The 16,538-nt window shown below is 46.9% G+C and overlaps 1 protein-coding gene across 2 annotated transcripts in view; it reads right to left on the reverse strand.

The window, feature by feature from the left end:
- NCOA6 (nuclear receptor coactivator 6) overlaps positions 1-16,538 on the reverse strand; it is a 389,704-nt gene that overhangs the window by 236,803 nt on the left and 136,363 nt on the right. For both annotated transcript variants that reach the window (XM_085619104.1, XM_085619103.1), the window contains exons 5-6: positions 2,991-3,113; positions 933-1,058 (exon numbers count right to left, since the gene is read on the reverse strand). In XM_085619104.1, the coding sequence (XP_085475230.1) occupies positions 933-1,058; positions 2,991-3,113 (249 nt within the window). The remainder of the gene's footprint in view (positions 1-932; positions 1,059-2,990; positions 3,114-16,538) is intronic.

Raw genomic sequence — 16,538 nt, forward strand, 5'->3', positions numbered from 1 at the left:
CCAGGAAGCAAAGAAGCCTGGCATCGGAAAACAGAGTTATGATTTTGACCGGTCCTGGAAGGACAGAATTTCCTCAGTGACTAAGCAGATTTTTCCTTCATATTGTGCTTTTTATGAGGGAAGATTTTTAGGACATCATTCCCTCTCAGGAAACTTACCTGGAGAGGTAGGGGTGTGTTTCTGTCAGCTTTGGCCAAAAATAACTTCCAATACACCACATGCATATGTCCTAAGATCCAATACAGTTGCTTGCAGTACTTAACAGCAAGGTTTGAAACCCGGCACTGTTGGAAAAGACATATGATCTAGTTGCTATTAAAGCTGAGAAAACATTTGTCAGTCAGGCACCGAGGGGGAGCTCAGGACCATGCTGCTGAGGTGCAGAATGCAGAAACTGATGAAAGCACACAGGCTGACACGTATTATACACCAAGGACATCATGCCTGGCAGGTGGCACAGTGGCCACAAGAAGGCCCCACCTGATCTGCCGACACCTGGGAAATATTGTTAAGGTGAGGCATCTGCAGAAAGATGTATCCATCAGAATACCCTTTTTCTTGGGTGATCTCATTCGGATCATCACATAAATCTGTAATAAGGATCCTACTTTGATATTTTGTGACAAAACTAGGAACTAGAATTAAAAACTGACTCAAAGACTGGTACATTTCCAAAAAACAGACAAGACAACAGTATTTGAGAAAACTCTCAATTGATGGGGGCAACTCTTAATTCTTGTAGATAAAAAGAAGCTGATCGTCTGGCAGTGCCTTAATGCACCAGACGCTTGATATTGAGTGATGCCAATTTAGCTGCAGCATGGCCAGAACTGCTGGCTTCTGAAGCCTGGAACGTAGAGTAATGCACAAATAATACAACAAAACCTACCACCATCTAGCATCTAGCATGAAGCATTTATTTTTCACTCTACCTGATTGTGAAGGAGGACGCTGAGTTCGCAAAGGAAACTCTGCACTGGTTCCGCTCACTATATTAGAGGGTGCCACATTCCCACTCTGCGACATTGATGCTCCTGGATTGTTCATCCGAATTAGACCTGTTTTATATACATACACAAACAGTCCTTGAATAGCAATCATTAACAAGTTGACAAACAAGCTAAACATCAATTACATTGTTGATTTTCAACATAAAAAGAAACAACTGACTAGTATCAGTTTTATTTTATGTGCAGTTATAGGCAGCCACCAAATAAAACGGCACTTGAAATGAGACCGTTTGTTCCTGGATTCTTGTTTTATGCAGAGCACTGAGACCTTTACACTGAGGGTAGCAAATGCGAAAACAAACTACTAGATGTCCATCCTTCTTTTGTAAAGATGTTCCTACTCTGACATAATAACCAACACATGAAAGTATCAGGTCCCTGCAAGGAGAACAAGAATAACATTACGGACGATTACTTCTTATCCTGTAGAGAACTCCTGAATAACAAAGATTTAAGGGAGGAGTAATAAGGGTCCTGAAGCACATGTGCTTGCGTCTGATCCAAGAGGAATTTGTTTAACTGTGTGAGCAGGGGAATGCCTCAAAGTTAGAGTGGTGGCCCTCCTAATGCAATATAAGCCTTCTGTCAGCCTCCATACCATTCCCTAAATCAGATCACATTTTTCTAAACCCGTAGCCGTCAATATTTGAAAAAAGTCTTCATCAAATCAAGAATGCGACAACTGCAGCTTGATACTTTAGATTTGCATGGATCTGGGTGCAAATTATGCATAAATATTGTTACTCACCCAATGGTTACTTCCTTTAGAACTAAGGCACAGATAATGCTTATCTAATGAAAAAAAGTGTCCTTTCATCAGACATATATTGCATCCAGTCCTCTGAGGGACGTGTTGGAAAACGAGAAGCTGAGAAAACGAGAAGCTAAGATAATATTTTCCAATGAAGCTCTACAAAACAGAGAGAAGACTTTGCAATGTCTAAATATGAGGCCAATAGCAAATGTACGAAGTTCCAGTGCTCTAAAGAGCCACTCTTTCCTTCAACGCTTGGAGAGGTACACTCAAACACACTGCAGCTATCCGTGGCACGAGTAAAACCTAGAAAATACATGCGAACCAAAGAACAGCCCTACTTAACCATTTTTCAAGCACAGGAATACTATCTTAAACATCCCATTAAGCGTGGAGTATCTGGGAAACAGAAAGGTGACAAATCATGGAATACTCATTTTCTCCCCTGAAATGCAGGCCAGAGCTTTCACTGAGGAAATAAAAGACACTTGGTTTGGTTTATAATGTTATCACAGGAGTATTTCGAAATTGTTTTTCAGGTTATACATGTACGGGCCTGAAGAGATGGTTTTTTTGCCATCATAAAGTGACATTTGGAAGCTAAAAAGCTTAAAGATTATGTATCAACTGAATTTTCTTATGTTAGTGATTTCTCTCTTGTCACTATGCTAAGTTTCCTTCTCCCCATGCCCTGATTCTTCTGGGTGGGCATTTACATGTTTCCTTAAGCACAGAACAAAGCTAAAAGCTGTCGCTTTATGATTCAATGTTGTTTTGACACATATATACTGTTTGATCGATATGCAGAGCAGCACACAAACTGTTTGCCTGCTGTTTTGTAAATAAAATATTTGGGAAAAAAATGCATAACAAACTCAACTGATAAAACAACTTTCTCCATTTAAGAAAATCAACAATAAGCATACATAAACATTGTTATCAACTATAAAAAACATACTTGCATGAAAGGGAAATTAGTTGAAAGCTTTTTGGAAGAAACTTCTAGTTCTTGTGATTACATAATGCCAAACATAATAGGAAGCATAAAAAAAAGTAAAAGTAACAAGTGCAAACCCCTGTTCTGTGCTGGGATAATCCTGGGCTAGAGTTTTCTCTGTATTAAAATGTTTAAAGGAATTAAGTACTCTAGTGTTCTGTTTGAGAGACAGCTTCATTAAAGGTCTGACAATGCATTTGGCATTCTACCGAAGGAACTTTCAACGCACCTGTGCCACTCTGCATGGGAAAACCAGATTCTATTCTTGCCGAATTGCTTGCGCCTACTGGTCCATTAAGCCGGACATCTTGAACTCTGTTCTGGGCTAAAGCCAAGTTAATTGCCCCTTCACCTGAAAAGGACAAAATGCAGTTCAAGTAACTGGTCACTGTCTCAATAGTCATACTATCATCTCAAACAATCATTTGAGGACACTGCACAACATATATTTGCTAGGTCTCACCTAGCAGACAGCAAACTCTATAACTGTGAGAGGCCTTTTGTGGGTGGACCAAAACTTATAGCCCATCTATTGCTCTACATTGGCTGGCATTATTGTCACTCGTATCTTATTTCTTATTCAATGGCTTCCCTCGCCTATCAGGTCTGTGATCCTCCTTGGAGCATAAATTCTTTATCTTTCATTTGCTGGGGTGACTTGCATTCTTCCACTCTTACAAGTGTGACAGTTCAGAATATTCCAGACCACTCAAACTTATAAGAATAGCGTGGTGACAGGTATTATACATTTATAATGTATATTGAATTAATAAACAGTGTTGTTGTGCTCATCTCATACTTAAGCAGACAGTGCCACTATGTGGTGGACTGTCATACATACATTTATTTATGTTTTGGAACTAGCCAATGGTCCACATAGGAAGTGCAAAAATACAAATGCAAACATCCATTTACACAGTCAAAGTTACAACAACAATATAAAAGGAACGATCTTAGGGGTGGTGTGCAAAGTGCAAGTAGAAAATATTAAAAAACGTGATTTGAATTTGCTGCATGAATACAGCAAAATTCACAACAATACACTTAAAGAGTGCAAATACAAACATACATTTACGCAAACATAATTGCAACTAACAGTGAAAAAACAAGGGGTTAACACACATTTAAGAAGCATTTAAAAAAGTTAAATTTTTTTAAAACTATTTAATAGGAGGGAGGGGGGCAAATAAACATTGACGAGCCTCAACTACCGATTATACATTATATTTAAAAAAGATCAGTCTTAGAAAGTGGTGGCGTGCAAAGTGCAAATAAGAGCACACAAAGACTACGTGACTTAAATCTTGTACATGTATAGTGCAAAATTCACAAAGTTTCTCTTCCTTGGAGACGCCGTCCCATATTCCTGTGATCACAAGCAGAGGAAGTAAATTTAGCCTTAAAAGCAAAATAAGTCTGCACATTCCATGAGGAAGAATCCTGATAAGGTAAGGCTGAGACTTTTTCCATATACAATTTTACTGAACAACCATATTTCTCACGTGCCGCGTACAAAGCAAAAAATCCCTTTTCATGCTTACTTTGTACAAGGATCTTTTCAAAAAGCTTTTTTTTTAAATTATTTTGGAAGTGGAAGATCCCCAATTTGAACAATCGCAAACATTTCATTCGTTTTTATAAAGAAAAAAAATGCACTTTTCTCTCTCTCTAGAGGTCGTTAATTTTGGGCCTAATGCGGCTCTAATTTACCCCTTTTCACTTCTGAGCAGACGGTTCTCCCACCTCAAAACTTCCGCCAAAGCGCGTGCAACAGTGGAAGGTAGCCCAAACTCAAGTCGAAGAGCATCAGGGGAACCAGAGAATTCAAATCACAAATTTGACGCCAAATACGCTCATCCACTATGTTGAAAAAGGCCCAGTGCTTCATGTCCATCTCTTCACAGGCACAACTTAATGTTGCCTACATTCTTGCCTTGCAAACAAACAGGAGATGTGCAAAGTGCCTTTCCCCGCAGCTTTTATATAATCTTTAATAGCAGAAGTTGGGGAGAGAGGCTTACTTGTACAATAGTTTATATGATGTCTATCATAACAATTGCCCATAAAAGGGTAAAATTGCACCTTTTCCATGTTATCCCTCCCCCACAAAACATTTGACATTCTGTCCGATTCTAGCTCCCTTCTTTCAAAAAGTCAGGACTTTACTTTTTGAAATGTTTATTTAAAAAAAGTGCTCCACAGCATATTCTTCCAAAGCACGAAGATGTTTTTGGAGTCCTATTGGTGTTAAATCCAACAGGACTACATTGTTGCCGTATAAAAGACAACATGCATCCATAGAGACAGTTTTAGGGGGAACACCCCTTGCCATTCCTACTCTACGGGCAGATCGTAAATGTAATGTGAGAATAGCAAAGGCACCAACAGATACCGCCGCTTCAATCAATGCAACTCTACGCAATATACCTTGGTTCCCACCCATCAAAATTTTGGTTCACGTAGAAGAGTGAAGAGCTTTGATTAGCCTCAGAAGATATGCAGGGATTCCTAGCAGAAGCAGTTTTCTCCACAGCATCCCTAGGTCTTCTCTATCGAACTCAGTGGAGAAATCAATGAAAGCAGAGTAAACGGGCAAGCCCGTTAGTTAGGGGTACTTTCCTATAACCGTTTGTAATGCTGCAATGTTATTAAGAATATTGTAATTACTCCTAAAACTGGCCTGCTCTACAGGTATATTATTATTTCCAAATCCCTACTGTTAAAGTACTATGCTTTCAGCAAATAATTTGGCTGTCACATCAAAAAGTACAATTTGCCTATAACCAGCTGCGGAAGTTTTAAGTTTTCAGCCCTTTTTTCATACAGAGGAACAATAAAAAGGTAGTCCATAAAAGTTCCTCCTGTTCAATGATTGCTATTGGGAATTCTTCAAGGCCCATGGTACCGAAAGCTCTAGAACTTTTAATAAATCCAGCAATCTCCATGCATGTGGGTGGACCATATGAAGCTGAGGAACCTACACCTTCTCTTAAAACAAGAGGGTCACATGCAAATAAATCAGAAATGTATTGAGTTCAAACATCATCTGAAATCAGGGTCACTTGAGCGCTAACTCTAGAGTCACAGTACTGAGCGACTAGAGACCAATGTTTCCTTAAGTTATTAGAGGGAGCAGCTTCCCTCAAATCGATCCAATTTTCATCCTCTTCCTTTCTTCATTCTTTCAATTTCAATCTAGCTCTCTCTCATGCGTTTAATACAGTAAATTTCACCCTGTGTTGTACTTGTGAATGACAAATTGCTTCCTGACAAGGGAATGTATTTCCCGATTTATTGCTTTTAGAGCCTAGATGACCTTTTTAAAGGGTTTTGATCCTTTATCTTTACTCTCATGGGTGCTAAAGTAATTCATACGCATTGCATACCATGATATAGAGTTGTGTTGGGGCTTATCCACTGGGTCAATACTTGCTACCCTAGGGCATTGGCCTAAAGCCTTTATGTTGTAACGGGACCAGAAAGTAAGCCCATTCGATGTATTACAAACCACATTATCCCCTACGGTATTCCAGGAGTCAAGGGCCTTCGACTCTAGATTAACTGAGATAGAGAGAGAATACTGTGGTCATATAGATCTAACCACAATATGCTAGATGTGAGCATACTCTAAATATTTGATGCAACACCACCAAATAATAAATTAGCGACTGACCTTGAGAAGAGTGAAAAGTGTAAGAAGCAGGTGTCTCTCAAGTAGTCTCAGACTGGCTAAGAATAACAGACCCCGCCTGTCTTTTCTAACCTTTTCCGATAGCATTGCTCCTGGAACAGACCATGCTTCATCCATTTCGGGTGTTACTAAATATCATGTATGCTGAATTTGATACCTTAGCATTGAAATCTCCCACAATCTCCAGAGAACGTTCCTACATTAAACTGATATAACAGATGAATGCAAGCATTGAATTAACTAAATGGTCCCGAGACTTGCCCTGGGAATATACAGATTTAAAAGCAGGTAAAAAGACAGACCTTCTCCCCCTTCAAGAAAGGCCAACCTTAAACACAGACACAAGTTCGATGGATGAACAAACATTTTTTGATTCCAATTGATGTTATTTTTTTAGCAGAATAACTATATCTCCACTAGCATTACCTTTGCAGCCAATTTTGCTCTACAGGGAAAAACAAAAAAATTCTCATACACAAGGTTGGTGCTGGCCCAGGTTTCCTGCAAACATAATATCAGGAGATTAAGGTGCATTACAGAGTTCAATTTCCCATAAACTAGCCATAGGCCTGCCACATTCCAGGATAAGAGTATTCCCCTGGGGTTACCACTGCATCACTGGGTACTTCAGATTATTGCTGGAACCATTCAGTGCTCCTGCTGCCCAGCTACAATTTGATAACTCATCCCTGTGCTCAGGCCCCAGGGAACTCAATCCTGCAGACTCCAAAATATTTATAATTCTCCTCTCTTTACCTACAGAGACAGTTAGTATCTTTAAGATTACCTAGGGGAATAAATTAGCAGGCCTCATTGATACTGAGTCCAGAAACCTTTCCTGACTGTTCATCTTGAGACTACCGCAATTAGGCACTACCTCATGCTCGCCGCAGGTTACTGTCGATTCCACTTTTAAGGAAATGATCAAATTTCTCCAGGATTAGCTTTACAAGAATCTTTGAGCCAAAAGTTATTCTAGAGCTAGGCAGCAAAGTAGATGGGTTTATGTAAATATTTTCAGTGTCACTACATTCTTTTTTTTTTTTTTTTTTTTGAAACCGTTTATTACAAAATTAAAAAAATATACAAAGATGGGCCTACAACCTTCAGGCCGGCCGCTAGCAAGCAAGAGGAGCATGTGATACAAACAATAGCACGCATGTCGCGGCAAAGGGAAATGCACAGGAGTTAGAAGCGGTGGTAGCCACACCATCCGGACCCCACATAACGGTTTCATTTTAATACAAATAACAACAAAAAACAAATCCACAAGGCAACCCACAATCGGAAACAGCAGCATGTGCTCCCCTAGAGAGGGGACCCTACCAATCCATAGGAGTATCAAGGGGGGGAAAAGGTCAAGACGGGGATTAGGTGGACTCAGTGCCCGGAACCGGGGAGATAAACTGGCTAAGGGGACGGGGCCGGTGACGGATCGGGCAATAACGGCGGGGTACAGATTCCCCCGCGGTAGGCGTTCCAGGGGCCCCATACTTTCACCCATGTCCCAGGCTTGCCTCTCGCAACATACACCACCTTTTCCCGAAACATGCACCAATCCATGTTATCCTTCCATGCCGAGACAGTCGGCGACCTCTGGGAACCCCACAGTTGAGCAATGTCGCGTTTGGCCACCATATATCCCAGAGTCACCCACCGCGTCTGCGGCACCGAGTAGTCGGTTGGCTCCCACACATTCAGAAGGCATCTCCTCGCTTCGGGCAGCAGCGACACACGCGTAACCACCCGCAGGACCTCATGCACACCACGCCAGAATCGCTCCACCTCCGGGCATTCCCACAAAATATGGAGAAAGGTCCCCAAAGAACCACACCCACGCTTACACAACCCGTCCACAGCATAGCCCATACGCAGTAGCCTTGGCCCCGTAACATAGACCCTATGGAGTATCTTGAGCTGGACGAAGCGAAGGCGGGCCGGTATGGCCACCTCTTTCGGGGAGGCCACCGCAGATACCCAGTCCTCGTCATCCAGCTCCAATCCATCGGCCACCCATGCCTCACGAAGGTTAGTCAGCAGTCCCGAGCGGTCATTGATAAGTTTTTTATAGATTAATGAAATCGTGCTGTCCGGTACATGTCCATCTAGCACTCTATCCTCCAGAGGGGAACACTCCGGGATGGAGGCAACGTCCGGGAATACGGAGCATAGCGCGTGACGGATCTGCATATACCGAAAGTACTCCCTTTCCTGCAACTGGAATTCTGTCTGCAGCATCTCGAACGTTTTGAATCCCCCCCTCGTCCAGCGATCACCCACCCTGCTGATGCCTATCATGTCCCACTTCTCAAAGCCCTTCGAGGTCCACAGGGAGCCCAACTGCTCAGATGCGTATAGTGGCGACGCCCGGGTCAAACGATCTTTCCACCCCATCGCCACATTAGCCGCGTGCCACACTCGTACCATGACACGCGTGGGGCCCGTCAGACGTGCGTCAAGCGAGCTGGAGTAAAGCGCTCGGTTATAATCACCACCCGGCAGTAACATCTTATCCATTTCAAAGTCCGGGTTTAGAGCGGGCCCGTACAGGCCGTGATTAATCGCAGCCAGCTGGGAGGCCCAATAATACCGTTTGATATCCGGGAGGGCAATCCCCCCGTCATACCACGGGAGCGTCAGCTTCGCCAGGGCGATACGCGGTCTACCTTCCCAGAACAGTCGGCGCTGCAAACTCTCCACCTCGCGAAAGTAGCGCGCCGGGACAACGTCCATTGTGTTCTGCAGAGCGTACAGGAAACGCGGCAGCGACATCATCTTAAACAATGCCGCCCGGCCGAGCGGCGAGAGCGGCAAGCGCCTCCAACGCGCGACATCCTCCTTCAGGCGCTGGAGGGGGGGAAGCAAGTTCTGACTATATCGGGCCTCCGCGTCCAGGGTAATGAAGACACCCAGGTACCGAAATCCCCGCGGGGCGATCTGGATAGGACAGCCCCGCGGAAGGATAGGATCCTCCCCAGAGAGAACATAGACGCACGATTTAGCCCAGTTGATGACAAGGCCGGAGTTAAGACCATATGAATGCAATACATCAACCAGTACTATCAGTGATTTACGTGGGGAAGCCAGGTACAGGAGAATATCGTCAGCGTATAGAGATACGCGGTCCTCATACTCGGGGATCCAGCGGAGACCACGAATAGAAGGGTCCCACCGCAGCCACTCCGCCAGGGGCTCCAAGGCGAGCGCGAAAAGGAGCAGCGATAACGGGCAGCCCTGCCGCGTGCCCCTGCCCAGCTCGAACGGAGCCGACACTCTACCGTTCACAACCACCTGCGCCAGCGGGCCAGAGTACAACAATTTTACCCAACCGATGAATCCTGGGCCAAACCCAAACTTCGCGAGCGTCGCCCAAATATATGGCCATTCAAGTGTGTCAAACGCCATAGTGGCGTCCAAGGACGCCAAAATGGCCGGCTCCCGTATGAACGGGACACGTGCGAGCACCCCATGCAAACGCCGCAGGTTAAGCGCTGTGTTGCGATGAGGGATAAAGCCGGACTGATCCTGGTGAATCAAGTCACACACTACGCCGACCAGCCGATTGGCCAACACCTTGGCGAGAATTTTGGGCTCCGCATTCAATAGCGAAATAGGCCGATAGGATGTGACCCGGTCCCGTGGCCTCCCCTCCTTATGGATAACCACGATAGTAGCTAGACGCTGGTCTAGCGGGAGGGAACCCGCCGAGTGGGCCGCGAGGAACATAGCACGGAGATGCGGCGCCAGCGTATCCGGTCGCAGTTTATACAACTCGATGGGAAGACCATTAGGACCCATGGCCTTGCCGGAAGCGACCGAACGTATGGCGAGGGCAATTTCTTCGGAAGTTGGAGCGGCGTCCAACGACACTCTGTCCTCCTCCGAAAGGGAAGGCAGCGCGATATCCCTGAGCAGGGCATGGGAATCCTCTTCAGAGCGGGAGGACACCGGGGAATACACCCCACGGAAATAGTCTGCAAAGCAGGAGACAATTTCTTCTGGTTCAGTGACACACACTATTCTGTTTCTCAATCAACGGGACAACTCGACTCGCTCTCTCCTTTTTGTCCAGCCACGCAATCAATTTACCAGCCTTATCACCCACATCATACAGTCTCCCCTGTTGCTCTCTACTGAGGCCCCTGGCCGCCTCCGTGACGAGGGCCTTATAGGCCGCTTGCTTGAGTCGGAGAACATGTAATTTGTCATCCGTCACCCCACATTCTAGATCACCCTCCAACTCGGTTATCTCAGCTTCAACACGGGTCACCTCCTCCCGCTCGCGCCTCCGGGAATGGGAAATAAGGGACAAGGCCTCTCCCCGGAGTACCGTCTTGAACGCCTCCCACAGTGAGACCGCCGATGACACAGACCCCACATTCTCGTCAAAGTAGCGCTTAAGGGATTTAACCAGCTCTGCGCGAATGGTGGGGTCACGCAGGTACCAGGGACTAATCGGGACCACCCTACCCTCTCCCCTCGGAAGAATATCAAAGTGCAACAAGAGCGGGGAGTGGTCCGAAATACCCCGTGCCAAATGGCGCACCTCCCCTATCCTCCCCACATGCGCCGCCGGAACCAGGACATAATCTAGCCGTGAGAGACTACCATGAGCCCCTGAATGGAAGGTGTACTGTAGCTGCGTGGGATGTTTCAAACGCCAACAATCCACCAGCCCCAAGGTATCCAAGAGGCCAGACAACCACGCCTGGGCACGGGGGAGATCCCTAGCGGGGTGACGATCCACAGTTCCGGAAACCACAGCATTAAAATCCCCCCCCACCACTAGAATCCCCTCCGGAAGGCCAAGGAGGAGGCGCCCCAGATCCGCAAAGGTGGTCGTCTGCAGCCCCGGCGGGACATAAACAGACACGAAAACGACCACTCTGCCCTCCATTCTACCCACCAAAACCGTGTAACGTCCCCTGTCGTCATGGAGCACCTCATCAATCTCCAACGGGAGCGAGTTCTTAACCATAATGCCCACACCCCTTGAACCAGACGTGAAGCCCGAATGGGCCACAAGGCGGTAGCCCCATCGATTCATAGCACAGAAGGAGTTGCCAATGAGGTGTGTCTCCTGCAGAAAAACTATATCGGGCGAAATTCGCTTCAAGAACTGCAGGACCACACCTCGTTTTATCCTGTCCCCCAATCCATTAACATTCCAGGACAACAGACTCAGTCCCCTACCCCCCATCATAAACAGAAGCCATCACTCGTCCCCCAGAGAGCACTTTAGAAATAACACAACGATACTTTTGCCTTGTGGTGTAAACGAACAACACCCCACCCCAACCCACCCGCCCCAACAAAACTCCCCCCTCCCTGCACCCCTGCATGAGCCCAGACAGCCCCCCCAACTTGCAGTGTGCCTGTCGCCCCTATATAATGAGACTAGCTAGACCCCCTAGAGGAGGAAAGAGTACCCCTTCTAGACCCCACACAACCTCCAAGGGAGGAGAAAGAACAAAGACAGAAACTTGGTCGAAAGTGGCATCATAGTCGTCCAGAGTGAGGCCCAATATCAACCCCTCAGTCCCGATCCAGTGGGCCGTCTCCTCCCGCCGCCCCCCCCCCACCATCTCGATCACTAGCCCCAGACAGAGTGTCCAGCCAGTCCCCGGCCGCTTCGGGACGATCAAAAAAGTGCGTGCGACCATCCACCTCTACCCGCAGCTTGGCCGGGAAGAGCATGGCGTATTTTAAGTTCATGTCCCGGAGCCGGCGCTTGACGCCCAGGAAACTCAGTCTCTGCTTCTGGACCGCTTGGGTAAAATCAGGATAAAAGTTCACCTCCATATTTTCCAGCTTAATCGGCCCTTGCAGTCTGGAGGCTTGCAAGATCGCGTCCCTGTCCCGAAAGTTAAAAATCCGGGCAATGAGAGGCCACGGAGGGGCTCCGACCTTCGGTCTTCCCCCGGGAACTCTGTGGGCCCTCTCCACGGCAAAGAATTTACTCAGTCCCCGAGGCTGGAGATGGGTAGCGATCAGGTCCTCTACAAAAAGATCCGCCGCCGCCTCCTCCCGTCCCTCGGGTACTCCGATGATGCGGATGTTATTCCTCCGGGCCCGACTCTCGGAATCCTCCAGGCGCCGATCCATAAGCGCACTCGCCTGACGAAGTCGGTGCACCTCCGTTTGGAGGGCCGCCACCTCAGTCGTGAGGCCCGACGCGGTTCGGGCCAAAGAATCAACCCGGTCGTTGGTCTTGGAGAGATCAGCCCTCACCAGGCCGACATCCACGAGGACCGCGTCGATCTTATGCGCCAAGGTGTCGAACCGCTGGCCCACCGAGGCCTTCATCTCAGCAATGGCGCCCATGACGTCTTGCAGAGTCAGATCCGTGGGCAAATCCGGGGCATCAGGGGGGCCCTCAGAGGACCTGTGCGGTCCGCCGGGAGATCCCTTCTGGAGGGTATAGCGGTCCATGATGTTGGCCTGATGTACGGCGCCACGCCGGGTCGACTTGCTCTTCGACCGATCTCCGTCTTGTTTCGTGGCCATCGCCACGGGTCTCACACCCGCACCAGCTACGCCGTAGAGGGCAGGCAATCAAGGCCACGAGCTCCGGGGGGCCACCCCAGGTCGGCGGGGTGGGTCACAGCCGGCAGGCAGGCAGGGTCTCCCAGCGAGGCCACACCAACACAAAGAGCTCCGCAATCTCACTTGCAGAGACGGCAAGGGGGTGCGAAAGTGAAAGCGAAAGTGCGGGGTACGCGACTCGCCAGGCCCATCCCGCCGTTGTTGTTCACTTTGCCACTGGGTCACCCCCCAGCGCAAATCCGGGGTCCGGCGAGAAGTAGGCCGCAAACTTCAATCGGTGCTCACTCCGGTACCCGAAGTCCGATTCGAGAACGGGGAACGGGTACCACCTCGGCTCAGGCTCACCGACACAGTCCCCTCAACCAAGGCAGGATGAAGACAGGATAAACGTAGGAGGTTGCGGAGGTCCTCGGGAGCCTCGCACCTACGCGGCCATCTTGGTTGCGCGCTAGGCTCCTCCCTGTCACTACATTCTTAATGCCTCAATTTCAGTTAGAGTATAGAATAAATGGTCTATTGAGAGGCTCAAATTCCTGATCAAACAAAATAACAAAATCCAACATATTCGATTTTGGTGCTGTTTCTAAACCCATTGGGCCTCCTTTCAGGTTTATTTAACTTTATCGCACTTTTACACTCAAGACGCTGTGATAGAGGAACAGTATGTGCATCCTCGTCTAGGGGTGTATAGGGCCTAGGATCATGCCTTGGAGGCATCTTTTCGGTGGGGGCTACTGTTGATTACATCTCCTCCATACCCCATCCCCCTGGAGAGACACCATGAGAATCAGCATCAACCCCTATACATCCAGTGATCTCATTCCCTCTTTTACATCCGCCATCAGGGTACACAACATCCTTGCTGTTGATTAAATCAGGATCACCTCTGGCACTGTGTGATACTGAACCCAGTTTTTTGGCACATTGCTATAAATCCAGTCTCTTCCACCTCATTGATCAACATCTGGGGAATAGGGTTTTTTGATGGACCAGGCACCGAGCCCAGAGAGGAGGAAATGCAGACCAACATTATTACTCGTGGGGGAGAAGGATAACACATGATCCACATTGCCCAAAAGTGATGCACTTGCAAAATCTCCATTTTTTTGGATCTATGTTTCGTAATACAGCATTTCTTTTTCTCATCCCTTTATTCTTATTAGCCCCTGAACTCTATGATTTGGACACCCCTGTATAATTGGCACAGAAGAGGAATCTAAGATGGTCCCTGAAGAACAGGAAACGCCCCCAGAGGGAATTGTCTTTTTTTTTTACAAATTGGGAAAAAATGTTACCACCGCATGATCTTCGAACACATTTGAATTACACACCCTGAATAAATACTTTAGGGAATTAATCTGGTCATCCATTTGTTTTGATTTTAAGGTAGTTTGCTTTTATAGAGGACCCTCAATCCAGCACGGCTTCCCAACTGGTATGCTAACATCTTTAGCCATGCAGTAGCTTGGATTGCTTGTGATTTCAATTCTTTCAAATTTTGGACTGACATTTGACACCAGACTGGGTAGATAAGACTTTGAACCCTCAAAAGAATTGGAGCCAGCACATCCAGCACATGACAGGAATTAGACACAGATCTTTCTAATAAGGATAAAATAGAAGATAAAGCTTTCTCAATACTAAACAATATTTATGATGAACCTCCCTCCCTCCAACCCCCTCCAGAGCTGGACCGGTGCAAGTTCCATTGTGACCTTGAAGACATAAATATTTCACAGTTCATAGAGTTCACAGAGTCTTCACAACCAGTCATTGAAGGAGTACTACTATACACAACTGGCAAAGTTGGATGACTGGCTGGACATTGCGGGAACTGACCCGTCCCGCTGCTAACAAGGGGGGCAGGGGATTTCAAGCATGCCTCCAACAGCTAATTCCTGCCAGACAGTTCATTGTCCAGCAAAGTAAAATCCTCCAACACGACCACCCCCTAACCAGCAGTCTTGGCAGAATTTGCCAGGGGAATAACATCACTTGGAACTACACTTGCATCCTCCAGGTCAAGAGGGGGGATATTAGAGTTTTCCGAATCAGACTTAGGCCCTGCCCTAGAACGGTCAGTTTGCGAAGCTGTATTTAGCAGGACTATCCAGAGCAGGCCAGGCCAATGCAACATCTATCTCCAGCAGACCCAATTCAGTATAATTTCCTTACCAATTTGGAGTACTCTGCTCAATGACAGCAACCCTAACACCATCCCCCTCTTCTTTATTAGCATACTGGAGTCCAATAAAAGCAGAAGATTTTGGCCAACTTGGCCCCCCTGCCATGCTGATACCAGGGAGGAGATGGGGTCTTTATGCTCCTTAAATCCTAAGTTCTTATCTATAACCATTTCCATATCTTTACTCAATTATTTAGAGAAAAGAAATTTGAAATAGGATAGGACTTAAGAGAGAGAAGCTGTGGTCTTTATCCAACAAATGGATTTTTTTAGTTTCAAAGGATTGTTTGCAGCAATTAAGCGACCAGATCACAATCTCTTCAATGTCATCTTATCCAAGCAACCAGAAGAAGTGTTGGGGCCCACCACACCAAAGGGTAGGCACGCACACCCCCAAGTGACTAGTCGGCTGCTTATGGATGATATATAGCAAAACACACCAAGTATCTTCTTATAGGTTTGATACATAATTGTTAATTATACGATGACCTATATAATAGCACTCCAACGGAGGCAAAATACCATCCGCTTTCCTGGGGCGCGCAAGCCACACAACATCCAATTCGGGTCGCCTCTTCACTCCGTCCTTAAAATTCATTGATTTTACCAGCCAGTTCAAGAAAAGATGAAGCAAGGGCCTTTCCAACAACACTCAACTTCCCCACATGTTGCTTGCTCACTGATAATTCACTAGCTGGCTGCACCAACTTCAACACTACAATACTTCCACTAGCTGTACAATACTTCAGTGCCTCTTATCACTGCAGTTTGCCCTCCAAGAGAGCAGTAATTGGTCACAGCCACAGCAGAAAGGGAGTGGATCGGCGCTCTCTGGTATCTATTGCATTTTCCGGCTCCTGACTCCCAACCCCCCAGCTTCCTAGTGCTTTTACTACCTGCCTAGTTTCCAGCTGCACAAAAACTAAAAAGGAACTGTGTAAACCACAGCTGTAGACTCTGCAGACCAAGGAGGAGGAATACTGACATGAAGCAACTGTAGAGGATAGGTAATGGAGAATGGTGAGAAAATGGTGAAGAGCAGCGTAGGCAGGCCGCCTGAGAGCAAGTTGCACCGTCCTAACGATAGTCGCCTTCGCTCACTGTGAGACCGCCGACAGCCTAGTGCCCGCCTCTCTTTCAAATGCGCTTACCTCTACTCTCTGGTGTCTTCGATGTTGGCAGCCTCCAGCCCTGGCTGCTCAGCCTTGAACTAGGCCTCATCTGTGCATACATATGGGTGGGCAGTGGCGCGTCCACAGGGCTTGTTCTCAGCGTGATTTGGTCAGCAACCACGCACACAGCAACAAGATGCAGGACTGTCATTAGTGCCTGTACCATTGTTGAGATTTAAGTGC

The sequence above is a fragment of the Triturus cristatus genome, chromosome 7 (assembly GCF_964204655.1).
Source record: "Triturus cristatus chromosome 7, aTriCri1.1, whole genome shotgun sequence".
In the NCBI taxonomy this organism is placed as follows: domain Eukaryota; kingdom Metazoa; phylum Chordata; class Amphibia; order Caudata; family Salamandridae; genus Triturus; species Triturus cristatus.